The sequence below is a fragment of the Pleurodeles waltl genome, chromosome 6 (genome assembly GCF_031143425.1).
Source record: "Pleurodeles waltl isolate 20211129_DDA chromosome 6, aPleWal1.hap1.20221129, whole genome shotgun sequence".
Classification (NCBI taxonomy): Eukaryota; Metazoa; Chordata; class Amphibia; order Caudata; family Salamandridae; genus Pleurodeles; species Pleurodeles waltl.
This window is the reverse complement of record NC_090445.1, coordinates 997,119,931-997,146,529: the sequence shown is the minus strand read 5'-3', so window position 1 is coordinate 997,146,529 and position 26,599 is coordinate 997,119,931. Positions and strand designations below refer to the sequence as shown.

The 26,599-nt window shown below is 45.7% G+C and overlaps 1 protein-coding gene across 1 annotated transcript in view; it reads left to right on the top strand.

Annotated features, from left to right (window-relative positions):
- Nucleotides 1-26,599, top strand: part of ASAH2 (N-acylsphingosine amidohydrolase 2) — a 302,407-nt gene that overhangs the window by 128,150 nt on the left and 147,658 nt on the right. The window contains exon 12 of the mRNA XM_069242459.1: nt 24,140-24,244. Within this exon, the coding sequence (XP_069098560.1) occupies nt 24,140-24,244 (105 nt within the window). The remainder of the gene's footprint in view (nt 1-24,139; nt 24,245-26,599) is intronic.

Genomic DNA, 26,599 nt, shown 5'->3' with positions numbered 1-26,599 from the left:
ATTTTAAGTCGCAATTCTGAAAATGCCACTTTAAGAAAGTTGCCATTTTCTTGTCCACACCATTTAGTGCCTGCAGCCTGTTCCTGGGTCAGTATCGCAATAGAGGGTCTGGGTGTTGGCAAGAAGGGCCATCCAGGCTTGATGTGGGGCAGAGCTGTCACCTACCACACTTGCACTTCAAAGGCAGCAGCCCAGCTCACACACAAATGACTTCACACTGACCTATTTTGCCCACAGACAGACTGGGACCAAGGCAGGGAGGGAGGAAATTCCAGACACCTCTGTAGGGTAGAAAACTTAAGAAGCTTCTCATCAGTACCCTCCTCTACCCTTGGATACTACAGAAGAAGGACTCACCTAATGCCACAGGACTACATTGCAGCCTGAGGTCTGCCCTGCTGTCTGAGAAGGAAGACTGAACTTGCACCCTTCATCCTAGGTTGAAGTGACTCCAAGGTTCACCGGACTGACATCCTGTTCTGAGATACAGGGGCACAACAAGTTCTGGAGGCATCTCTGCAACTTCCCAGCTAACCTGCTGCAACTGGACCTGCAACTGGACTTGCCTGAGCCCTCGCTGCCTCTGCTGGAGTGAGTTCCTGAACCCCAAGAGGTGCCTCTCAGGTCCTGGACCAGTGGTGTAGCATCAGTTGAGATCCTTCTTGAAGAAATCTAGAAATCTTTGTGTTTTGTATTCTTTGCGACCACTAACAGACCTGTTTTCTCCAAGATCTTGCTGCCTAAACTAACCACCAATGCGAAGCACCAGTGAACCTGACTCTTTGGCCTACAACGACCACTAGTGATGACTAGCAATGCAGGATCTGCACTTTGTACTATAGCATCAACAGCCCATGGTGACTGCAAACGTGAATCTCCAGCAATGACAGTCTGCAACTCGAGACATGATCTTTGCTCTACAGCAATGACCATTCACGACACCCGGCCAGCTCTTCACGGTACAACGACAAACTGGTCCCTGTATCCGGCCCATGGTCAATTAAAGTTGCACTGAACTTTTGACTTTCAACTGGTTTCACTCATCCCAATAGCCCTGAGTGGTGCTTCGTACTTTTATGCGCTTTATTTACTTGAAACCCCTAAAATTGCATGACTCTAGTTCTACTGATTGGTGTTTTGTCATTTTTAAGTCAAATAATATAATAAATTTGGCTCTGTTTTTCTAAATTGATGTAGGATTTTTCTTGTGTTGTGGTTTCACCTTATTACTATTTGTGTGCTGCAAAAATACTTTACACATTGCCTCTAAGTTAAGCCTGACTGCTTCTGTGCCAAGATGTCAGAAGGTTAAGCACAGGTTACATTAATGACTTTTTGTGGTTCCCCCTCACAAGGATTGCTGCTTGCATAGTGTATCAACCCTTCCACCAACAACCCAATTTCTCACAACTACTAATAAACAAGCAGCTTTCAGTACTGTGACCTAATTTGGCCTAGTTATGCTAACAATAGCAAAAGTAAGTGTTTTTTTTCCAAATGAGAATTCGTTTTTCATATCATATGCTCAGTTTGTTGTGTTATGATTTATTTTAAAGTGAACACGATATGGCTGGTTAAAATGTAAACAACTCATTGTCCTAATCATATGATATATTGCCCATTTTAAAACATAGTACACTATAATTAGGATAACCAGATCTACTGGATTGGCTTCTACAGTCCTGGTTTTCTACCATCTGACCTGACAGATGTCAGTAAATTTAGCACATGTCCTTAGAGGGAGGTGAGTTTTTATGTGTTCAAGCAAATGATTATTTTCTAACCCTTATCAGCCAGTGATTTCATTAACAAAGATGATACGCTATGTATAAATGTTGCATTTAATTCTTGTCTGCGCCTCATTGGTTGTATCCTCTGTGTTTGGTAGTGCTGTGAATTAAGTGATTCTCTGTTCCTTGGTCAATACAAAATTTTAGTTACTCTCCTAGGTTTGTGAAAGGTTGCAGTTTTTCTTTTTGAAATTCTGGCCACTCTAAACATTCTGCGCCAGATTTATCAATGTTTTGTGTCACCCTTGCATCACCCTAATCGCCACTGGGCAATACAAAACCTAGAATGAGATTTACCAAGCCACTTTGGGCCACTGTGTGTGGCCCTGCGTTGCTTGGTAATTCTGGAGTAACACAAGAGAGCGCAAGCCACTGTCTTGCATTCCTCTGCCCTGGGAATAGTGCCCATGGGTGGGCCGTGGGTATTCCTACGAATTGACCCATGAATTTTAGCACATTCCCAGTTTTACAGAGCTAGGTAAACCTGGGAATGTGTCAAAATGCTACCCCTTCTCAGAGGAGGTGCACGAGGAGAAATATCTTTATTTCTTCCCATTGTTTTCTTTTTCTAAGTGTGCTACATAATGTAGTGCACTTAGAAAGAGGAAAATGCCTCTGAGGATTGCTTTTGTGCAGGAAGGTTCTCCTTCCTGCACAAAACAACCCTGCCTACAACACAGGCACCCTTATACCATGCCGCCAATGCAAAGAGAGGACAGGAATGTGCCATGTAATGCTAAATATGGAACATTCCTGCCCTCTCCCTTTCATTCAGCGCAGCATGAGTTGCATGAAAGTGTGCTAAATCTGGCCCATAGTCTCAAGAACAATGCAAGGTAGAAAACATGCTTGAGATTTTTTTCTGTGCACATTTTTGAGCTGGTCATTAGGTCTTGCCATTGAGAGAATTTTTTTTAACTCGGCCTGATGTGGCATATTAAAGCTGAGCTCATGCAATGCTATGTTTAGCAAACAGTAGGAAGAAAAACACATAGAATGCTCCAGGAATGCTAAGGACATGCACTGATTTTCCACCTGATCCCTCTGGACGAGAAACCAGTTTGCCTGGTGTTATAGTTGTGGCTAGCAGATAATATTGCTTAGTGGTTCTGGTATGGTATCGGCTACTCCTGAGGGTCTGGAAAAATACAACAGGATAAACCTGAACTCCCTCTAAAACGGAGAATGTAAAAGTGGCCAAAACACCTGTAAAGTTTAACGGGTACCTAAAGCGATGTGCCCCTTCCTTTGCCTCCCTAGACACTAATATGACCCTAGTTAGACTGACTCTCAACAGTGCATTAGGTGCAGTTGCACCAAGGCTCAGGGGTTTGAAGGTTCTAACTGCAACACAGCTGTAGCTTTGTTTTACTCCCAAGAAGGCAGTGTCATCTTAAGGTTTTTAGAGGCTCCGTGCGAGACGAATGTTAGGGGTCCTTGTTTGGAATATCCTTGAACTGTATTATTGATTTTCTGTTATTCAAGCCCGCATAGTGCCCAAACCAGTGAACTATAGTTACACTTTCAAAAACATGGTCACACAAAAACAATAGGAACATGCCTCGCGGTAGGGTCAAAAATACTTAAAATAACAACATTAGAGACAGGGTCAAGTGTATAGGTAGGCAGAAAAGACGAAGAGGAGAGATTGAGATAGAAAAATGGACAAAGGTGAAATGGAGAGAAAATTCACTTTCCTAATAATGGGCCACTTGGAGGGTGGGTGTCCTGGATGATTTCCCATGCCTTAAAACATGGCTGAAACAAGGTTTAGGGTTATGTTTCCCTTGAATGCATTACTGCCCATGTCAATCTCTATGCCATTGGCCTTCTTATACTCCCTTCTACCAGGGGCGGCTGCTCCGTTAGGCAGCAGAAGCTGCATAACCTTTAACAAACGAAACGATAATAAATCCTGTTTATTATTGTTTCGTTTTTGTTGAAGGGGAAGGGCCAAGGGGGTGACAAGCAGCGAGGGGAGTACACCGTGCACTCCCCTCAGTGCACATGTATGTTTAGCCGGCCATCTCGGGCCGGCCAAACACACATGTGCAGTAGGCTTTCTCCAGCCCGGCACTGCGCTGCCGAGCTGGAGAGAGCCTGTGCAGGCTCCCAGTCTGCCTGGGAGCACCTTGGCTGGGCGCTCACAGCCAATCCTAATGCTGCTTTGAGCGGCGTCAGGAGTGCACGAGGGCAAGCTGAGAGCCTGTACAGCGTGCAACGGAGGAGAGGAGTGGCTCAGTGATAAGGAGGTAAGTTTTTATTTTATTTATTTTTTAAATTAGATTTAAAAAAAAAACAGCACGCGCCACACCCGCCCCGCTCCTTATGAGCGAAGCGAGACACGACTGCCATCTACACAACTGTTTTTGCACACACTTACATCAGAACAGTTTCATTCCATCCTAAGCTGTTTTGTCTGGTCTCACTCATACACAAATATGTATTCCTGTGCTGTGGTGTAAGCATTTTAAACACTTTTAACTGAAGCTTTGGTTTGAGAATTCCGTTTTGCCACCTGAAGGTTGCTGATCGTGTCCTCGAGTGTCTTTAACCCCGTTTCTGTATTTCTTCCTAACTGCACAGAGAGAGGCTGTGATTTTCTCTTCAGCCTGTCATGCCTCTAAATAATATGTTTGTGCTGGCTCAAGTGTTAGCATTGTTATCACTCAGACTCAGCAGATTTAACGCCTGAAGAAATGTCTCTGTGTATTTTGCTTGCCCGAGTGAACTGTGAGTGATGAAAGAGGATGTCAAAAGACGCAGAAAAATATCTGGACACGATAGATGTCTTTCGACATGACTAGGCCTTATACAGACTTCATTAGTAACAGATGCTATATTTACACTCTGTGGGTGCCAGTAGGAACAACAACCTTCTCTGGAATTCATTCATTTCTTAGCTGACCATTTCCAATATTCACCTTTTGTCTAGTGGCAGACGTTTATTGGCTGTGGTCCTTTAGAGTTGTGGATGGTGTCATGTGTGCTAAATTGTAGGTGATGTCATCACTTTTTTTTTTTAAAGAGGAATGTAATTTACCATTTTATAGAAACGAATTAATATTATACCTTGTTTCCACAATTGCTTTATGCATGCTTATTTTTTAAGGTTTAAATGCCATTTATCTTGAAAATTAATTCTGTTGGTTTTACTGCTATCTATCTATCTATCTATCTATCTATCTATCTATCTATCTATCTATCTATCTAGCTATTTATCTATGTAACTATATACCCTTCTATCTATCTTTCCATCGATCTGAGAGACAAAGCTAGCAAAAAAGTTTTGCATATGTTTTCATACAAAACTTATTTAATCAGAAACCCATTACAAAGATACCATGCATTTTCTTATAATAATAATAATAAAAGGGATGTTTCAATTATTTGAAACTGTATTCCTTGATTGGGTTTTGATATGGATACACTTCTGTTTATTTTATATATATATATATATATATATATATATATATATATATATATATATATATATATATATACACATATATTTTATTACTTAAGTAATGAAAAACATGCATACATCAGCGTCAGGAGACAAAAATAAATGGCAAATCCCAGCCTGAGATGGGAACAATATTAAGACAACGTACATTCTGAAGAAAGTAATCAAAATGGTCAGCAGCAAATAAGACACATTATTCGACTCAGAGGGGAGCAACGTGGAGAAGAGCAAAGTTAAAAGATTAATCTGGAATGCCAGGGCCAACGAGTGCATCGTCATCCAAGACCGAATTAGTTCCCACATACGCCTCAGCCTCCACCTCTGCAGTACTTTCTCTACTATTATCATCTCCAACATGCTGATGTTCAAGAATTCCAGCCGCCAGTGCTAAGAATCGGGGGAACTCACCGGGTTCACACCCCAGTCAACCAACAACCCTATTTCTTACAACTTGGCTTCAGCTGAGGAATTGAAAATAATTTCAAAAGCTGAAACAGACACTATAGCTGTAACTAAATTTCAATGATCTTCTGAAAGGGTATATCAAAACATGCACAGCTTGTGCACTACTGTTAGACCTGACAGCCTTGGTGTGTTTCTCCCCTAAACTTCTTGCCTTCACTCTTGTTTTGCTGAATTCATTTTTGTTGGCTTTGGGACTCTGTGCACTATAACACTGCTAAACAGTGCTGATGTTCTTGTGCTTTCACCTTTAACGTGGTAACATTGTTTTACCCCGAGTTGGCACATTTAATTTACCTGTAAGTCCCTTGTACAGTGGTAATACATGTACCCAGGGTCTTTAACTTGAATGCTACTAGTGAGCCTACGGCACTTGATAACTAGGTGCATGCCGGCACCTGTCTGGCCAGAGAGATTGCAACAAAATATAAACCCACGAAGTGGGAAAGGATAGCCAGTGAGTATCTCAGGATAAACAGTTTGGAATCCATTACCACCTGGAGATTTGAAATGCTATACTTTTTACCAAAGACGGAGTCCCAATATAGGTGCAAGATGGAACAAGAGGCAAAGATAACGACTGCATTGGCAGACCCAAGACCACATCTTAAACATCGATTGTCTGCCCGAAGCTTCATTACAAAGAGGCGGTATGATGTATAACTAAAGTCATTGATGAATTTAAAACGATGCATCTTAACATGAGATACGTTGAGAGCCGACAGTTCCAATATTATTGCGCCTCAGATCGTCTGCTGTTACCCTCTGTCTTGAGAAGTCAGCTCAATTTACTGGCCCTGCCCCGAAACAGATCCTCCATGTGGGCCCAAGAGTGCTGATAAATCAACTTATATACCAGGGCAATATTTCTCTTTACTGGGACCTTCACCACCAACTCTAGTAAACAATTAGCAGAGCACCGGATCTCATTTTCATTGAGGATGTATATGAAGTGTTGCACTTGGAGATGCCTGTAGAAGCTTGTGTCAGGAAGAGAGGACTGCTGCTGCACATTCTCAAAAAAGAGAAAAACTCTGCCCTTAAATAGTTGACCCAGGGTGATGAGTTTTGCCCTCTCCCAGTTCTCATGAAAGCGGTCATGCACACAAGAGAGTAAGTCGGGCTTGTGCCCCAAATAGGTTAACTGATTAAGTGTGGTAAGATTGAAAAAGTATACTCTTTAAGTAGCGCCAAATAAGATGGGAGAACTTTAGGGTCTTAAATCGGGTCTGTTTAAAGTACATCCTATTGATGATACTGACACCTGGAATGGTAGGTTCACCCAGTGGCAAGAAGTCAGCAAACTTTCAAATACACAAAGAGTATGGGGTGTTTTGCCATTGAAACCATGACCCCAACCCCAAATCAGGCAGAGTAGAGCAAAGAATCAGGCAAGGTAATAAAATCTCAAGACCCGAAGCGTGACCCCACTGTCCTCATTGGGTTGTTGAAGAAGCTGAATCTTACATCAGGGTTTCCTATAGCACCAGTTAAACCTCTGGTTCAGCGTCAGATCAAACCTAGATGGAGATGGTTGCATTTAGCAAAAGTATTGGCCAAATGCTAAAAAGGTTTACTGTAGTTATTCTCAAGAGTATCAGACATGTGAACAAAAGAGTAACTCATAAATAGACAACTGTCTGTACCAATCTTTTGTTGTGACCTGGGGAAATGAAATTGGACAAGACCTGCATATCCAGAGACTGTCCTGGAAGTTTGAGCAGCTACCACCACTGTCTCTAAGCCACTAATCGGAGAAGAAGTAAAAATTACAAATCGTCAGCATACGCCAGAACTTTATCCTTGTACCGATGTAGCCGCAGGGGCTGGATCGCATCTGACAGCATCAGGTATTGTATAAAGGGCTCTATAAATAGTGCAAATGGCTGGGGTGAAAGAGGGCACCCCTGCCTATTACCACATGAAATGGTTATGGGATCTGAAAGAGAGCCAGAGCAGCGGATCCTTGCTGTCAGCCAGATATAGAGATGTCAAATTCTAGAGATAAATCCAGAACCTAGTCCTGCGGTCTCCATGACCCCCCCCTCCAAACCCTCCCTTAAGAAGGGCCAGGAGACTTGGTCAAAGGCTTTCTCAGCCTCAAGGATCATGCCTACTGGTCCCCCACAAGAGGAAGTTGGTCTCCAAGGCTGTGATTGCCGTATTGATGTGTGTTGTTGTGTCTCATCCTGGGATTAAACCATGCTGGTTTGGATCAATCAAACCTGGAATAACTGCAGACATCCTGTTCACAACAAATTGTGTGTAAATCTTTGAATCTGCGTTGATTAGACGGATGGGGTGGTATGACCCACAGAGCGTTGGATCTTTCCCTTTCTTGGGAAAATAATGATATTGGTCTCTAGACATGATCCAGGTTCCGGTCTGACTGTTTCAAATGAGTTAAACAGATCCCAAAGGATCAGAGCCAAGATATGTAAAAAGGTAGCATAAAATTCCAATGGGATCTGATCGAGGCCAGAGGCCTTACCTTTAGCCAAGGAGCAAATAGTGGCTTCTACTTCAGAAAGAGTTATGGGGGCGTTACACCTCAATCTTTCCATCTGGCTCAGTTTTTTTTTTTTTTTTTAATCTGTTTATTAAACGAAACATTCACACAACAATAATTTGGCTGTCAATACTTCTGCGATCCATTTGCTGGCTTATGTACACTTTCACAGCATTAACACACAATAATATTACAAAGAAACGGAAGAAGGAGAGGGAAGAGGAAAGGAAGAGAAAAAAAAAAATGGGGGGAAAGGGGGCAAGCAAAGAGAGCAAATATTAGACAGCATAAACATGCTAAGGTGAGAAAAAAATAAAACAGCCTACAGCTTGAAAACTATGAGCTTAACTATTTGCTAATTAAAGATGCAGCTAAACGCTATTAATGTCATTACTAATGTAGATAATCCACATCAGGTGGAGGGGGAAGAATAAAGAAGAAGTCCGGCTAATATATATGGATAAAGCGGGGGTCATAACTAAGATGTGACTTATGTTTTGCGAGTTTAAAAGGGTACCAGGCAGAAGTAATATTAGATAACCTAGGTATGGGTTGCATGTACATTTGACCGTAGAGAAGGTGTCCTAGTGTGTCGCGAGATTACATTGTGGACAGGGGTGAGGGCATAGATGGCGGGTGTAAGTGAGAGTGAGAAAGGTTAGGGCAGCGTAATTGTCGTATTGACGATGTCAGCCAGAGATGTGGTGGGTGTGTAAAATACACTGCTCATGGGGGATACAAATCATCCCTGGCTTCTATTGCCACCACAAATGTGTCCCACACCTCGGGGCCCTCCTGTATGAGGCCTTTGTGTTGCAATGAGCGGAGTGTCTGGGCTTCAGCCTGTGCGCGACAATGTAACTCGCGAAGCCAGGTCATGTGGGAAGGGACGTGTGGTGCTTTCCAGTGCGTTGCTATTAGCCGTTTGAAAACAACGAATGCTAAGTCTATGAATCTATGTATTTGTTTATCCCCTCTGGTGCGGTGGCGTACGCCAAGTAAGCAGGAATCTGGCGTGGGTGACAGAGTATGAGATGAGATGTCTGTTGTGACGTCTGTAACGCGGAGCCAAGCCGAGTTTATTGAGTGGCAGCTCCAAACCATATGGTAAAAGTTAGCTGCTGGAGTGGCGCATCTTGGGCATGTCGGGCTTGTGCTCGGATATATTCTTTGGATGCGGGCTGGGGATAAATATGATTGGTGAATATAGTTGAATTGGGTGTATCGCAGGCGAGGATTACGGGATATTGATTTGATCATTGCAAGAGCTGCGATCCAAGTCTTTTGAGGTAGTGGCGAAGGGAGGACAGAGTCCCAACGTGCCTTAGCATGCGGCAGAGTGGTGCAAACCGCCGCCATCAATGCTTTATACAATTTAGTTATAATGCCTTTTGTGCAACCTATGGTCAGGATAATGGTAAGTAATGGGGACTCGGGGGGCTCGGCGCCACCGACCCCCCAAAGGTTATTAAGTAGCCGCTTAATGGCGCTGTATGTCAAGAAGGCCCCGTTGTGGAACACTCCGGCAGACACCAGTTCCGCAAAGGTGCACATTACAGAGCTAGAATATAGATCGCTCGCCTTCAGTGTGTTTATTTCCCGCGTATCGCGATGCATTGAGAGGATTTGAGTGCCCGGCAATTGAAATAGCGGTAGCAAGGGTGAGTAAGGGGGAGAGGAGGTCTTGCCTTGGATGTATCTGCGCCAGCAGAACCGAGCTGCTTCCAACAGTATTAATTTTGGGATTTGGGAGGGAGGGCCCGACAGCATTATACACAGCAGCTTCTGCGGGGCTATATGTGTCTGCAACATTGTACTTTCAGCAGAGGGAGACTCCTGGAGCCATGTGGAGAGCCACGACAATTGAGCTGCTGCGTAGTATCTTTCGAAATTAGGCATGCCCAGCCCACCCGCCTCTTGCGAGTGTTGTGTTATGGTCAGCGCTACCCTGCGTCTGTCCTTGCCCCAGAGTAAGTCGGTTAATATTGATTGCAGTTTGGCAAAGAACGAGCGTGGTAGGCACAACGGGAGGGCAGTGAAGTAATATAAAAACCTTGGAAGGATAAGCATCTTGGCAATCGCCACTCGACCCATGGGGGACAAGGGGAGCGAGCTCCAAAAAGGTATTAAGCTGCGGGTGGAGCTGAGTACTCTGTCGATATTACCCTCTTTCAGATCTGTGATAGAATGGTAGATCTGCACTCCTAGATATTTAAAGGTTGTGTATGACCACGGTAGTTTATATTGTGGAAGTGCCGTGTGGCGATCAAGTGGGATAGAGGTAAGAGGGAAGATACTTGACTTGGACCAATTAACGTGCAAGCCAGAGGCAAGGGCAAAGGAGTCCAACAACTGCAGCACCGCACCCATGGAGGCCGAGTGGTTGCGCAAGTATATTAGGGCATCGTCTGCATATAGGGATATAATGTGATAAGTGTTCAATTCCGGAATGCCCCATATGTGTGCGTTGTTGCGTAGTTTAATTGCTAATGGTTCCATGGCAATAGCGAATAGTACAGGAGATAGTGGACAGCCCTGTCTGGTGCCTCTACTTATAGGGAATGCTTCGGAGATAGTGCGGCCATTTTTGACCCGGGCTATAGGCATGGAATAAAGTGTTTTGATCCAGCTGATGAAGCCAGGACCGAAACCGAACGCTTTGAGTGTGCGTAGGAGATAATTCCAGCTTAGCGTATCAAACGCTTTTTCGACGTCTAGGGAGAGGGCCACCGCTTCGGTATTTGTGTTACCATGCATTATGTGTAGGAGTCTTCTAATATTTAAGAAGGTGCTTCTGCCAGGGATAAAGCCGGACTGGTCCTGGTGTACCAAGTTTGGTAGGTAGGGGAGGAGCCTATTTGCTAGTACTTTCCCCAATAATTTGCAATCTGTATTAAGTAGGGAGAGCGGCCTGTACGATTTGACATCCAGAGGGTCCCGGCCCGCTTTTGGGAGGACGACTATCAAAGCTTCACGCATAGAATCTGGCAGCTGCAGATTGCGGTGTGCTTCGTTGAATACCTCCATGAGTGGATGTAGGAGATGGGTAGTATGGGAATTAAAATATTTTACCGGTAGCCCATCTGAGCTGGGAGTTTTACTGCGTGCCATTTGGGATAGAGCTATACGCAGCTCTTCAATAGTAATGGGGCCATCCAGAGCAGCGATGTTATCAAGGATAAGTTGGTTTTGAGAGACAGGATTTAATATGTCAGCAAGGTGCTGCTCTGGAGGAGGGGGAGGGGCTGTGTAAAGGGTGCGATAGTATGTTGAAAAGGCGTCGTTGATGCCCGTCTGAGTATTAACAACGATATCAGGATTTAAACGTATCGCACCTATGGGTGTTGGCTGCGAGGGTTGGCGGGACAGCCAGGCCAGTAGTCTGCCCGATCTGTCCCCTTCAGCGTGTTGTCTTGCCATGTAATGTCTGTAGTCATGTTTGCTTAATCTATTGTCTGCTTCCCTATGGGCAACTCTGAGCGAGTTCAATGTTGTTAATGTGGATTCTGCGCCGGCTGACTCATTCTCCGCGTTCTGGAGTTTTACCTCCAGATCTTGTAATTCTTTGGTGAGTGTTTTTCTCATTCCGAACGTGGCCGTGAGGCAATGTCCACGTATCACTGCTTTGTGGGCATCCCACTCTATGGCGCGGGATGAGGTTGTATTCTTGTTCAATAGAAAGTAATCTGCTAGTCTTTTAGACATATCTGTTTGGAAGGGGGGATCTAAAAGAGCTTCTGGTTGCAGTCGCCATGTTGGTATGCGCGTGTGCGTGTGACCCCATGCCATTATGACGCAGAGGGGGTTATGGTCTGATATAGTGCGCGCTAGGTATTCAGACATGCATACTTTATGAATTACGGTTGCGGATACAAAAATCATATCTATTCTAGTGTGTAACTTATGTACGGGGGAGTAGTACGAATATTCGAGGTGAACAGGATGGCTCACCCTCCACACATCCCTCAACCCATTATTTGATGCCCAGCACACTAGAGCTTGTGCGGCACGATTGGAAGGGGCCGTGGCGAGTGGGGGAAACGAGTGGTCCATTTGAGTGTCAAGAACATTATTAAAGTCTCCACCCCATATGCACTCTAGTGTGGGATCGCTGAGACTACCGGTAGACAGTGTAGATAAAAAATCGCGTTGATTTACATTTGGGGAGTATAGTGCAACTAGGGCTAAGGGGGATCCATCAAGGGTACCTTCGAGTATCACGTACCTACCATTGGAGTCGCACTGTACGCGAGACGTGGCAAATGGGACCCCAGGAGCAATCCAAATGGCTGCTCCACGGGCGAAAGACGAGGAAATGGTGCCATGCAATTGACCTTTCCATTTTGAACGTGTGCTTTCCAACGTAGATTTGGAAAGATGTGTCTCTTGTAATAGAGCTATGTGTATTTGATGCCTCTTGAGAAAGGCGTAAACTCTTTGGCGTTTCCGTGGAGTTGCCATGCCTCTAATATTCCATGTGAGTACCCTATATTTCAAGATACCTTGGTGTGTTTGGGTAGCCATGTTATTTTTGTAGCCGTCATGTAACCGGAGGGGTGGATATCCGTTACCCCCAGTATGAAAGTATTGTGTTGCCCCCCCGCTAGGACTTGACAGTCAATGAGCACTATTCTGTGAGCTGTAATCATGTTACTATAATAGATATGACATGTACGTTTGCTGCCGCATTTACAGTTAACTAGCCTGTAACAAAAACAACCAATAGATAAAAAGGTGCACTCTAATATGAAATATAACAACACTAAAATTACTAATAGATAAACATTTCCGGCAAGTGCCGGCTTGAAAGAATGGTCCATATGGAGCAGGGGGGAGCCAGAGGGCATTGATGTGTGGGAATGGATTTACCCTGCCCAAATTACTCATGGTTCAAAGTGCGAGGTACTCCCCCCGGGGGCCGCCCGCGAGCCCCGCGCCGCAGCCGAAAACACGGCAGCAACAAACGACTGCCTCCAAGCAGCCAGAGAGACGGGAAGTTACACCAGCATATCCAGATAACGGAAGTGGAAGGAACTTAATTGCTTAGCATATGTCATCAGCTGCACGGGGTGTGAGGGAAGGACCAAGCGTGAAGTCCGCTGAGTCCGAATTTGTGTCCTGTTCCCGGTCCGCGTCCATTTGCGTGGATGAGGTAGTGGGCGATGCGTTTACGAAGCTGGATGTGGCCCGCAGGAGCCGGGAGCGTTCGGACTGTGCCTGTTCAGGTGATGGTTTAGCTCCACGTTTTTTGCGTTGTCTGCGGCCCGAAGTAGTGCAAGAGCTATTGTCGTCCCAAGTGCTTGCGACTGGTGGGTCAGCCAGACCTTTGGCATGCAGCCAGGTCCAGGCATCCTCCGGGGTGGTGAAAAAAAAAAAGCGAGTGTCGTCCTGCACCCGGAGTCTGGCTGGGAACATCAACGCGTACTTGATACTATGTTTGCGGAGACATGCCTTAACACGGTAAAAAGAGTTACGTTTCTGTTGTACTTCTGCCGTAAAGTCTGGATAAGCAGAGATCAGCGCATTTTCGAAGCTTACCGGACCAGATTTGCGGAATAACTGTAGGATGAGATCTCTATCGCGGTAGTTAAGGAGTCTTACTATGAGCGGGCGTGGTTGTGAGCCAGGTGAGGGGGGTCTGCCGGGGATCCTGTGAGCCCTTTCAACGGAGAAAAACTTCGGAATGTTGCCTTTGAAAATTGTGTCTGTGAGCCATTGCTCTATGAATAATTCAGTGCTAAGGCCCTCAACACGTTCAGGGAATCCCACCAGCCGAATATTATTGCGGCGAGACCTACTTTCTGCATCCTCAGTTCTGCGTTTTAAGGAGACCACATCTAACGATAGGTGCGCTAATTGCGATTTGAGATCAGACACAGTGCTGGGTAGAGTTGCAGTATCTTTTTCAAGTTCGGCCACCCTGTCTGCTAGAGCGCGTTGATCTGTGCGCAGTAAGTTGAGGTCTTCTGTTACCGAGCCTATTTTAGCTTCCAGGGTGGATCTAGTGTCTAGAATAGCTTGCAGTATCTTATCGAATTGCGAAGTATGTGATTGCAGGGTAAGTTCCAGTTTCTCCAAGGTCACTTGCGTGGTAGAGTGGGCCTCTGAGGGGGATGAAGTAGTATGGTCCATTTTGCTAGGGGGTGCACGTGGGGTCTTTGGCTTGACCATTTGGTAGGTGCAGGAATACGAAGGCGCGAGACCAACAAGTGAATACGCAGTGGTGTGTACAGCCGAGTCAGGCGTTACACCAGTTCGGCCTGGATATTGAGGACGGGTGAGGCAGGACAATGATATTAGAGATTAGTAGTCTAATGCGTTGACTACTACTTACACAGCCTAAAGGTTATGACACTGATAAAGGTTCCTGGTGCTATTGTGCTGAAGACGAGCCACTACGGAGTTGTTAAAGGTTATAGCTGTACCGGATGTTTTAGGGCTCAGGGCGAAGACCCAGCACAACAGCTCGCTGCGACTCAATAAAAGTTGCCGAAAGGCTCACCTCTTGCAATCAACCGGGTCCGATGTCCGCTTTATTTCTATCTTTGTTACCTCACCCCTCCTGAGGTGAGGCGCGATTCGTTGGTGTAAGGGGAGCTGAATAATAGAGACTGCTGTGAGGAAGCTGCACGTCGGCGAAACGGACTTTGTCAAGGCATCATATTTGGGCGATCACAGCGGATTATCCAGTACAAACCACCCGTCCATAGGAACAGTGGGCCTGAAATTGCAAGCCAGCACCCACGCGCCACGCCGGGCGTGAGAACGTCACTGAACCGCCACACTGCACGACCACGTCTTGAAGTACCTCCTCCAGTATACTATTACAATGCAGTGCCGTATCTTCCAGGATGCACCGCTACCTTGTTTGAACCGCCGGGGTAAATTTCAATTAAAAAAAAAAATAAATAAATAAAATGGCGGTCGCAATCAGTTTGGCCGTGCAGCTGAGTTTTGTGTGCGGTCCGACCTCCGGGCTGGCCGCGTTGCTCAGGGTGGTCCACAGCAAGCAGGAGGGAAACCGGGACTCCAGCTCCACTCGCCGTCGTCTCCGTCAGTAAATGGTGTCCAGTCGACCTCGCTGCGGTAGGATGCGAGGGAAGAGGGGCGGCGAACACCAGGTCGGCGGCAGCGACGCCCGGGGCAGCCCCCGGCAAGCGGGAGGAGAGCCGGGGCACCGGCACCACCCGCGGCCGTCTCCCCTCAAAGCCGGCACCCAGGTAAACCCGCTCCGGCAGGTCGCGAGGGAGGAGGGGCGGCGCCGCCGTAGGGAGAGCCCCGGCGGCGCCGCTATCGCCAGTCAGGCCCCCGGGACAATTTAAAATCCCTGCACCTCGGATGAGGCGCAGGCGCCGGCGGTCCGCAGCTCCGGTCCCATCGAGCACAGGTAGCAGCAGCGGGGCTCGAAGGATTCTACGGTGTGCACAGGGCGGAAAGAGAACGCGGTCGGCCAGACGCCCGCCGCGTCTCACGGATGGTGGCAATTTTCAGTGTTTCCTCGCCTCTCCTCCGCTCCCCGGCCTCGGGCAGCGGCGCGGCTCCCGAACGGCCCCCCAGGCGACACACGCGCCCCACGAAGGGGGGGCTAGAGTGCTATAATCAGGATAATTGTATGGGCCAGGGATCGGAGCTGCAGTTTATGCTGCCGCTCCGGTCTCCATCTTGGCCACGCCCCTCCATCTGGCTCAGTTGATGTCGAAAATACCGACCCGTAAATTGGAAAATTTCATTGGTGGATGGCGAACAGTCATCATGTTGGAGAGTTTGATGGAGCCACCTAAAAACATCTCTGAGCGGTTGGATCAACCACCAACACATCATTCTCACCCCTAATCTGATGAATAGTGTTAGCACTACAGCCATCCTTTATTGTAAAGGAAAGGAGCTGCCCCATATCTTCTCTATTTTCCAGAGATTTTCATCTCTAGTGTGATGGTTTTTAACTGCCCGATCACAGATTTGAAACCTTCCGAGTGACAGACTGCTCCAGAAGGGCCTCAAACTGGGGCCTGTCCCAGGCTATAATGCTATATCCTAGATCGGACTCCAAAGTACTGAGAGTCTGGTGATCCTCCATCTCCACCACAATAACTGCCTTCCGTTGATGACCTCGATGTGAAGCGTTTGTCCACAGCATGAGGCCTTACATGCATCCCAGATGACATAGGGTGATGCTAAGCTACCATTAACCTCAAAGAACTCTTGTAAGTGAGAGCTCATAGCATTGACATAGCCAGTGTCAATTTGGAGTTTATGCTCAAAATGTCCACCCCCGAAGCCCTAATGCCTGAATATGCCTGGTCGATTGAATAAACAGAAATATGGATTTGTGGTCAGATATGACCCTTGGGTTAAGAGGCAACTTAGAAGATGAAACCAGCAAGATGCTAATTAGGAACATATCTATGTCAATGATTTTTGAGGAGCTGAATAAAATGTGAAGACGGATTCCTTCAATCTCTCAAAGCGCCAGAGGCCAACCAGTGCAAATGAGGAGATGAGCGTATGTAGAGCCTCCCTGAGTTTGTGTTTGCCCTCAGAGGCCCCACTAGGCTGAGCCACACCAGGAGCCGACATCTGAGATGACGAGTCCCTATTAGGGCATAGCGTCACATTGAAGTCACTGCAGACTATATAGGGCGGTGTCCAAAGGCTGAGCTCAGTTAGCAGAAAATCAAACAACCTTGGTTCATCTGTATTTGGACAATAGAAAACATAGATGGTGAAGCAAATGCTATACTTCTGGATGGTTGCCAAGAGCCATCGACCCCCCCCCCCATCTACCCACTGATGTTGCACTCTCCATTTACAATCCTGAGCCAAGAGTATGACATTTCCCTGTGCAGAGGAAAAACATGATGTAGGCAAACCTTATAGCAACACAAAAGGATGACGGACGGAGTGCTGAACAATGCAAACACTCTCCCCAGTCACAGATCTGGGTTTAATCTTTTTGCTCACCATGCCACCCCAGTTTAAACCCAGCCATATGCAAATCAGTCTTGACCCTGTTCCTCATGGGAACAGTCCAGCCCGAACTGCCAAGCCAGGTCCTTCCTGGACTGGAAACAAGCATTCTGGGACCGGTTTCAGGGTATCACCCTTCATCAGTGGCACAGTGAGCAAGGGGCCCACGTCTGGGCATACCCTTCCCACATAGGGCAACTTTAGCAACACAAAAGGATGATGGACGTAGTGCTGAACAATGCAAACACTCACCCCCAGTCACAGATCTGGGTTTAATCCACCGTTCTTTTGCTCACCATGCCACCCCAGTTAAGACCCAGCCATATGCAAATCCGTCTTGACCCTGTAACCTATAACCCAGATCCTTCAATAAGGAGACTTCTGCCTGGGCAAGATGTGTTTCCTGAAGACAGATAATTTTGTGGTTTAAGGGTGTTCATCTCCTCCTGTACCAACTTCTGCTTATGCCGTGATTTAACCCCATTAATGTTTCTCGACAGAATATGAATTTGCTGGTCTGGACACCTACTAGCAGAATCACTGAAACTTAAACTACCGAGCCACCCCTCATCCATACTATTTGTTGCAGACACTACCCAGAAGGAAATTGCCTGGTAGTGATGCTAATAGACACCTTTGTTCCCCAGCATACCAATTTTCTCGATCTAGCTTTTTCATTGCATCCCTCCCCAGATACCATGTCTCCACAACCCAACCCAGGTTAACACCGCTCAAAATCCCTGACCCTCACCACCCCACGCCCCCGCTTCCCATGATGGCGAACCAACCCATCCCCGTAAGCAGTGCCCTAACAAACAAAGAGCCAATGGCCCCTCACTGAGGGCTTGCATCAAACTTGGCTTCTGGCCAAGGTCGGCACCCAGGTCTTACCACCCCAGAATACACGAAGATATAGCTGTCACATGGAAAACAATAAGTAATGGCAAAGAAATACATGTTGAGAAATACCAAGAACACCCCCTGTGGGACTGAGAAAAGAGGAAACAAGCATAAAGACATAAAAAGGAGAGAAGTGGGGGAAGAAAATTTCAGGTGCCCTAATACCCCTCACCTCACCCCCTCAAAGGAAAGAACCAGACATCAAACCATCACTTAACCACACTCTCCTCCCCACAGGTCTCAGCTGTGCCCAGTGAGTAACTTTCCTATGGGGAACCCTCATCTTATAGGCAAAGCCGCTACAGAGCCACTATAGATGGAAAAGGGTTAAACTATGGTCTAAGCGGCCTCAACCAAAGGGCTGCCACTTTGTTAACAGTTCCTGAACCTTTGAACTATTGTAGCAAAAAAAGCCCTCCATTTGAATCCACAAGGTTGCTGGTTTTATAAGAGAGACAGTAGCTCCCAGCTTCTAGAGTTACGGAATACGCTCTCAGAGCTGCCAGCACCTAACCACTGTTTGATGGCAAAAATTGGAGCGGACTAAAAAGTAAATCACAAAGGCTTTAGCAGGCATCTTTGGAGTAGCAGCATGGCAGATCTCTTGGCGAAGGATAAAGTTCACAATGTAGATCAGGATAGTGGTAGAGCCTTTTGGGAAGTCTGAATGGGAAACGATTCTTCCTCTCGATCATACAATCCAAATCCCAGTCACTTAGAATTGAGAAGGCTTCTCAAAATAAACAGTCCACGACCCCCCTGGAGTCATCGCCCTCCATGCCTTTGGGCAACCCGAAGGCACGCAGATTGCTTCTTCGTGACCTGTTTTCCAGATCTTCAACCGTGAATGAGAGAGTGCTTAGCTGGTATCATGCTGGGTGATCACTAAGCTGTTTCCCTCTACATCCGTCCTGAGGGTTTTAGCTAGGAATGTATGATTTCCATATTTGTTTTACATGTTGGCTAACACCACTTGGGTTTTCAGGTGGGTGGCCTTCAACATAAGTGAATCCTTCTGGTAGTATTACCTATGTTGCAAGAGGAGTTGCTAAATAGTGCCCTGATTGGGCCCTGTGATGAGGCTGCCGGCAGAAACGTGAATGGGGAGGGGCAGCTGCCCTTGATCATAAGCACCAGACAGTGACTGATCTGTTGTTGATGGGGGTGATGGAGGGCACAGAGACGAGTTGAGATTGATTGCTTGGTGTCAATTCTGTCCCGTATGGATTCCATGATAGTTATTCTGTAACATTCAGTGAGGGCGTGGGATTGATTATTCCTTGATCAAAAGCTGCTGCAGCAAAATCCTCGACTTTGGCTGTAGTCAACCCCCAGAGCCCGCTCATTCTCCTTGAGCAAGGTGATGTGGAGGGACCAACACTTATAGGCGCCTGCTTTGGGAACTCTGTACGACTGATACAATCTTTAGCATCTTTCCCATCTAGAACAGACATGGACATTTGTTCCGTCTCCTTCTTCTCATCACTGTCAGACCAGTCTGAGAGGGCAAAATGCCTCCTGGCCTTCTCTCAGCAAGTGGGCAAGTCCAGAGCACTCACGCTTATCAATATAGAATGAAGAAGGGTCTGTGTAACCTGTGCCTCCCCCTCTACGGCCTTTGGCTGATTGGGGGGATCCTGTTGGGATAATAGACTCACTGGTGGTAGCACCAACACCAGGTCCTGGTGTGAGAAGAGGGGCAGGAAGTTGAGTTGGAGGCTCAGAATGCAAGTCGAAGCCCTTGCTTCCAAGGCTAGAAACATCCTGTAAGGCTACCCGAGAAGAATGGGGGAGCAAGGAGATAAAAGAGTTCAGAGTTCACTGTGAGCCTGACAGCATCCCTCCCCCATCCCAGCGGGACCAGAAGCAGACATATTAATGCCAGAAAATGTCTCCAGGGGCTCACAGACTCGGCTAGGTAAGGCTGGGCTACCCCCAGCGGTTTCCAAGTTAAGGGTGACTGCTGCTGCTGAAGACTGCTCTGACGTTTTGGTACTCCTAAGACCAGTGGGGCTGGTGAGAATGCCTTCTGTCGTTTTGCCGGGGGATAGGCTGCTTCTTGTTTTGGTGGAAGCTGAGTGTTTTTTAAATCTAGCTGGAGGAGCAACGGCGACCAGTGGCTGAACGGAGCTATGTTGTCGGATGTCTAGCTCCTCCAGTAAAATGGAAAGATGGAATTGAGGTATTGATTCACTCTCCTCTCCCCCTTTTCCTCGACTTAAACTCAGAAGGTGATTAAAATGACTTTAACCCCATCCTCCAGCGGGCTCACCAGTAGCCTGCTGGTCGTGTTACCCTGGTGAGAAATCTCCGGTAACTCTGGCACAGGAGTGATGTTGCATGCAGGGCCGGCTTTAGGGTTGTTGGCGCCCTGTAAGACAGTTTATTGTGGCGCCCCCACTCCATGACCTCCTCCTCAGTTTCACTCACTACCAACCGGCAAATGTGCCCCTCATCTCTCCATCGCTCCCCTTTCACATACCTTCATGTGTTTTAAAGCACTTGTAAAGGCTGGCTTTACTAATCCACTCAGCTAGCAACATAAAATATAGGGGTAGATTTAAGGGCCCCTAGCGCCATTCTAACGCCACATTAGCGTATTTTTCTTTACGCTAATGTGGCGTTAGAAGGCCAAAAATGCTGTGCCATATTTACAAAGTGGTGCAATGCATGAATTACACCACTTTGTATCCCTTTGCGCTACATTATGCCTGCGGCAGGCATAATGTATGAAAAGGTGGCATTGCCCCGTTAGGGAGGGGAAAAAAAATGGCGCAAAGAAATCTGACAGATATCTTTGTGTCGTTTTTTTCTGGCACTTTTAATGCTTGCTCAGAGCAGTCGTTAAAAGAAGGCCGCTGTTGGTTAGAATGGGCCTCCGGGTGCTTTGCAGGATTAGCATCAACATTTTTTACGCTAAACCTGCAAAGCGCCGGACTAGCGTAAAAAATGCTGATACTAGTCCCCTAATTACCGCTACGTTGCTCCATATTTTAAATACAGCGCACACATGACGGTGTTAGGGGAGCGCTAAGGGGTGCAAGAAAAGTGGTGCAGCACTGTGTGCAGTGCCACTTTTTTCAAATATGCCCCGTTGGACATATTTAAGAGCCCCTAGTGCCATTCTAACGCTACATTAGTGTAATTTTTTTAAGCTAATTTGGTGCTAGAAGGCCAAAAACGCTGTGCCATATTTACAAAGTGGCGCAATGCATGCATTGCCCAACTTTGTAACCTTTTGCGCTACATTATGCCTGTACCAGGCATAATGTATGCAAAGGGGGCATCTCCCTATGGGGGGGGGGGGGAATGGCACAAAGAAATCTGACAGATTTCTTTGCGTCATTTGTTTCCAGCACTTTTAATGCCTGCTCACATTAAAAGGAGGCTTCCATTGGTTACAATGGGCCTCTGGGTGTTTTGCAGGATTAGCGTCAACATTTTTTATGCTAATCCTGAAAAGCACCAGTATAGCATAAAAAATTCTGACGCTAGTCCCCAAACTACCGCCATCGTGCGCCTTAATTTAAATATGCCACACATATGGTGGTGTGGGGGGTGCTAAAGGGCGCAAGAAAAGTGGTGCAGCACTGCGTGCAGCGACACTTTTTTCAACTATGCCCCATAGGGCAGTGCTTAATTTGTAAATAAAAAGGTGCCGGTGCCCAAAGAGCTCCTGTTAAACTTGCGGCTGCTGCAGTTAAATGTGTGAACACGGAATACAGAGGCAGCATAATCCTGAAGCCATCTCGAGCCTCTTCAATCCATTTACAGGTACTCTCTGCCCTTTCAGCTCACTCTTGCAGATTTCTGCTTTTCCCCATAGTGACGCTTTTCGTTTTTCTCTTCCTCTGTCTTTCCCATATGTGTCTTTTTCTCGCAGTAGATACTTGAGGCAGAAAAATAAGCACTGGCCCTCAAAAATAAGTGCTGGTGCTCTGCACCAGAAACAACAAGCACAAATTAAGCACTGCCATAGGGGTATATTTAAGAGCCCCCAGTGCCACTCTAACACCACATTAGTGTCATTTTTTTACACTAATGGGGCATTGGAAGGCCAAAAACACTGTGCCACATATACAAAGAGGCGCAATGCATGCATTGCGCCATTTTGTAACCCTTTGCGCTACATTATGCCTGCGCTAGGCATAATGTATGCAAAGGGGTCATCCCCTCGTTAGGGGGGTCAAAACAAATGACGCAAAGAAATCTGTTACATTTCTTTGTGTCATTTTTTTCCCGGCACTTTTAACGCCTGCTCAGAGCAGGCATTAAAAGGAGGCATCCATTGGTTACACTGGGCCTCTGGGTGCTTTGCAAGATTAGCGTCAAAATTGACGCTAATCCTGCAAAGCACCAGACTAGCGTAAAAAATTCTGACCATAGTCCCCTAACTACTACCACGGTACAGCGTATTTTAAATATGATGCCCACGTGGTGGCGTTAGGGGGCTCTAAGGGGTGCAAGAAAAGTGGTGCTGCACTGTGTTCAGTGCCACTTTTCTTAAATATTCCCAATAGTTCCGTTTTTTGCTGCAGGTACAGTAACCCTCTGTGCTACTTTATGTCGAGTCAAAGCTGCCACTAGGCAAAACTCCCATCTCTTTCTCTAGCAGGGACATTAATCACAAGAGGTATCTTGACATTTTAATTGTTTCTTGAAGGCTAAACGCACAAGGAACTTTTCAGCAGGTGCTTTTAAATACTTACTTTCGGAAGTTATAGATAAACACAGCGCCCCCCTGAGGTCGACGTCCGGCGCGGTCCCGCCGCTCGCACCGTCCAAAACTTGGCCCTGGTTGCATGGGCGGCAGTTCTTCCATGGACCATACCTGTTGGCTCTGGGCTGTCAGCGTCTCCCTCCAGCTCTCATTTTCCGGGCTTTGTCATGCTCTCTGGTCTCGGCACGGACAAACGAAAATCTCCGCTCCGCCTGGGCCACTCTGGCGCTGGGAGACGGAGCCAGAGCGCCCTCGGAGCAGAAGCACTTTACTTCTGCTGGCGCTTCCTGCACAGGGCCCAGGCTAGGGCGATGCATGCAGCATCCCAACGAGGGCCACGAGGGTACCTTGCAACCCACGTACACCGCAGTGGAACACTATCCTATGAAACAGGACCTGCGGGCAAACTGTACGCAGGAGAACTTTGCTTCCTAATGCTTGCTACGTTGTATCAACCCTGACACCTATAACTGGTGATTGCTAAGCCCTCAGCTCCGCCCGCTGCTTACTTGGTTGAACACTAGACCGTGTTCTCCGACCCCCTCTCCCAGCCCCACCTGTTAACTTCTGGATCTTGTGGACTCCAGGGGAGAGGGAGAGAGGCTGGGGAGCTGACTGAGGTGTTTCTGCTCATCCTGCATGCGGTTTCTTGCTAGCTAGTATGCCAGCCAAGGGGGTATCGGGCTCGAGCAAAGGCGGACGACTTCTGTTTTCGATTGTTAACTTAACTTAACTTGCAGATGTACTGTATTTTCTAATTCGTGAATAAAATAAATATTGTAGTTGAGGTTCCCCTCCTTTTTTAACATTTCTGTAATTTTCAATTTGTGTTGTCTTCAAATTGTCTTTCATCTATTTTTATCTATTTTCAATTCAATCTGTTTCTCCTTAAAATTTGTATTATATGAGTTACTTTCCTCCGTGTCCATTCTCAGTTTTCATTCTTCTATTACTTTATAAAAACCAGGAAAGCTTTGCTAAACTGCGCTGTGTTATGTAATGCTATGCCATGTCCCCAGTGTGTGGTCTGTATTGTAATATGTAATGTCTTGTCATGTGGTGCTACACTATACCATGCCATGTTATTTTATGTTGTATTAGGTAACCTCACGCCCTGGTATCAGAATCATGTCTTCAAGCATGAGACACTGACCACTGAGTCACTAACTGGGGCCATCATTGTATCTTAAAATGACCAACTGTGCCTGTTACTCTAGCGTACCTTAAAAGAACATCATTTTCTCTAACGCTGTGTATTAATCTCCCTCGAGGAGAACCTTGCTACTTTAGTTTCACTGCAGGCTGTCGTGAATTGTATTTTGCAGGAACTATTTGCGGCGGCTTCGGAGGAGGTAACCGGGCCCCTGAATACGGTTCACCAGTGGGTGGACATGAGCAACGTCACAGTACAGTTGAATTCCACACATACAGTAAGGCCTTGTGTTTCGTTATAGCACTTATATCGAACCTGCTCATGAGCGTATCTGGCTGTTTTATAAGCAAGCTGAGTTCGAGTTATTTTAACAATGAGCCGCTTTCAGCTTTAGAGATAAATAATCTTGCAATCATATGTATTTAGAGGCTATATTAAGCATTTGCATTTCAATTTATTGGGTTAACATTTTGAGTTTTGTCTGTCTGTTAATGATACCAAACGAGAAGCCACGTTATACAGCTGTACAGTATTGGGTCCGATTGTACATTCACTTTCTATTTTTGAAAATATTCTTTTCTACTTTCTTTAAACTTCCCGGTTTCTCCTTAACCAAAAGGTGTATCTCGAGAAAATGTGGATTTTAAAGATTACATGCCACTGAATCACGCACTTCCAGGGAAGAGAATAAATTGATTATCGCCAGGGCCACTGGAATTATGCGGCACGGGCGGGTCAAATTATGTGGCAGGGTTGATTAAATTATGCAGCAAGAAAAGGCAAGTTATGGGACATTATGCGGAACATTTTGTGATAGAATTACATTATTATTTTGTCATTTGTAAGCTTGTTAACACTGTATGGGCATTAATTATACCTCATTAGTATTAGTCTAACACTCAAACATAGTAATAAGCTACTGAAAAGTGACCAATCAAAATCTTTTTAAATAGAATTTCACTGTGCTGATGTGTCAATGCATTTTTACTGACTTCTGAACTATTTGAGCTAGAAACAATTATTTTTGTTAAAATCTGCAGATTATGCAGTAGATGATGGATTGTGTGGCAAATGCGGCAAATCTACACTTATGCAAACATTGTCACAGCTGCACAACAGCATAATTCCAGTGGTTCTGATTATTACATCCTCTCGATTAATCTCCTTATCCCATATCTCATCCTGGGAAAGTGAATCTTCCCCATTTGTCCTTTACAACTCCATATAGCCTGCTGAGTCTGACGAGAAAAAGAACTGAGGGCCAGATGAGCAAAGTCATTTTGCAATCGCAAATCCTGCACTTCGCACAATTATAGGGTTTGTGACGGCAAAATGGCTTTTTTCACTTATTAAACATATTTTGTTGAGAAAGCCTTTTTGACTCGTAAAGTGAGTTTTGCAATCGCTTCTGAATCTCAGTTAGATGGGGATGTGAAGGGATGCAACTGTGAGTTGCAGTAGTATGCATCAATGGTTTGCAACCTCATTTGAGGTTTCTGCAGCCTTGAGTGGGAACAGACAGTGGTCCAGGGGATGCTTTCCCAAAAATATTTTTTTAAAGATAAAAGCAGCACGGCTTCATTTATGGAAAACCTGCTACTTTGAAAAAAAAGTTTCCTGTTTGGGAATGTAAATACAGCGATGGTAGTCTGCCGTTCCATGTAGGCCACTATTCCTGCCTAGTTAATATTAATTAAGCAGGTTGTTCTGCAACACCTAGAAACTGAAGATTTTGCAATACAACCTATTAGTATACAGGCTGCATTGCAAAATTAAAGACAGGTCGCAAAAAGTCGGTGCCCAATTTGTGACCAGTTTTTGTGATAAGTCTTTTAGTGTATCTGGCCATATGTACCATACACATCGCTTAATCTATTTACCCTCCTTCTTCACCTTAAACTATTTGCCCTCATTCTTTCAGTGATTAGTATATTTTTGCACACTCTAAAGATAAATGTAAAGTTTATCAAATAGCACAGTTGTCATTCTGAGAGGTATAAATTACTTCTTTCAAGACCCAGTCTAAAATTGTGGCCTATCGATAACAGAAACATATTGTAAAGTTTCAGGATCTGATGAACACTTTAGGTGTTGGCTGTACATGAACAACTAGGTTGGTTTAATTCATTGGATATTCATAGGCTCTATGCACCAAAAAGTTGAATTGGGAAATTGCTGTCGAATTGTGGTTAATGGAAAGTAATGCAATTTTTCTGATGAGTTGAAATACAGATTATTTCCCCACTCCTTCATTCCACTCACAATCAATACTTAGATTTTAGTAGGATGTATCTAGAAGTAGGAGATCCATTTGAGACCAAAGGTATGGGTAGCACATTTCTCCTCCTCACCGCCACGGAAAATAAAGTAGTTCATCCAAATAGGCTTTATAAATGCCAAACCTATAATAGGTATTCGTCAGAGCTGGTTTTGTCACAATTAAAGGATTTACTTTCACAAAGATTACACGTTTGTGGCTATTCACGGACTTGTCTCCGATCTCTTCTCATCCTGATAAGGTCAGGGGGAAGGGAAAGGGTGCACAGCACAAAACTGGTAGGGCTGAGTTTCTAAAATTGTTTTCCCCGTGGAGAAAAAAAAATAAAAAAATTGCAAAGTGAATTTGCACATG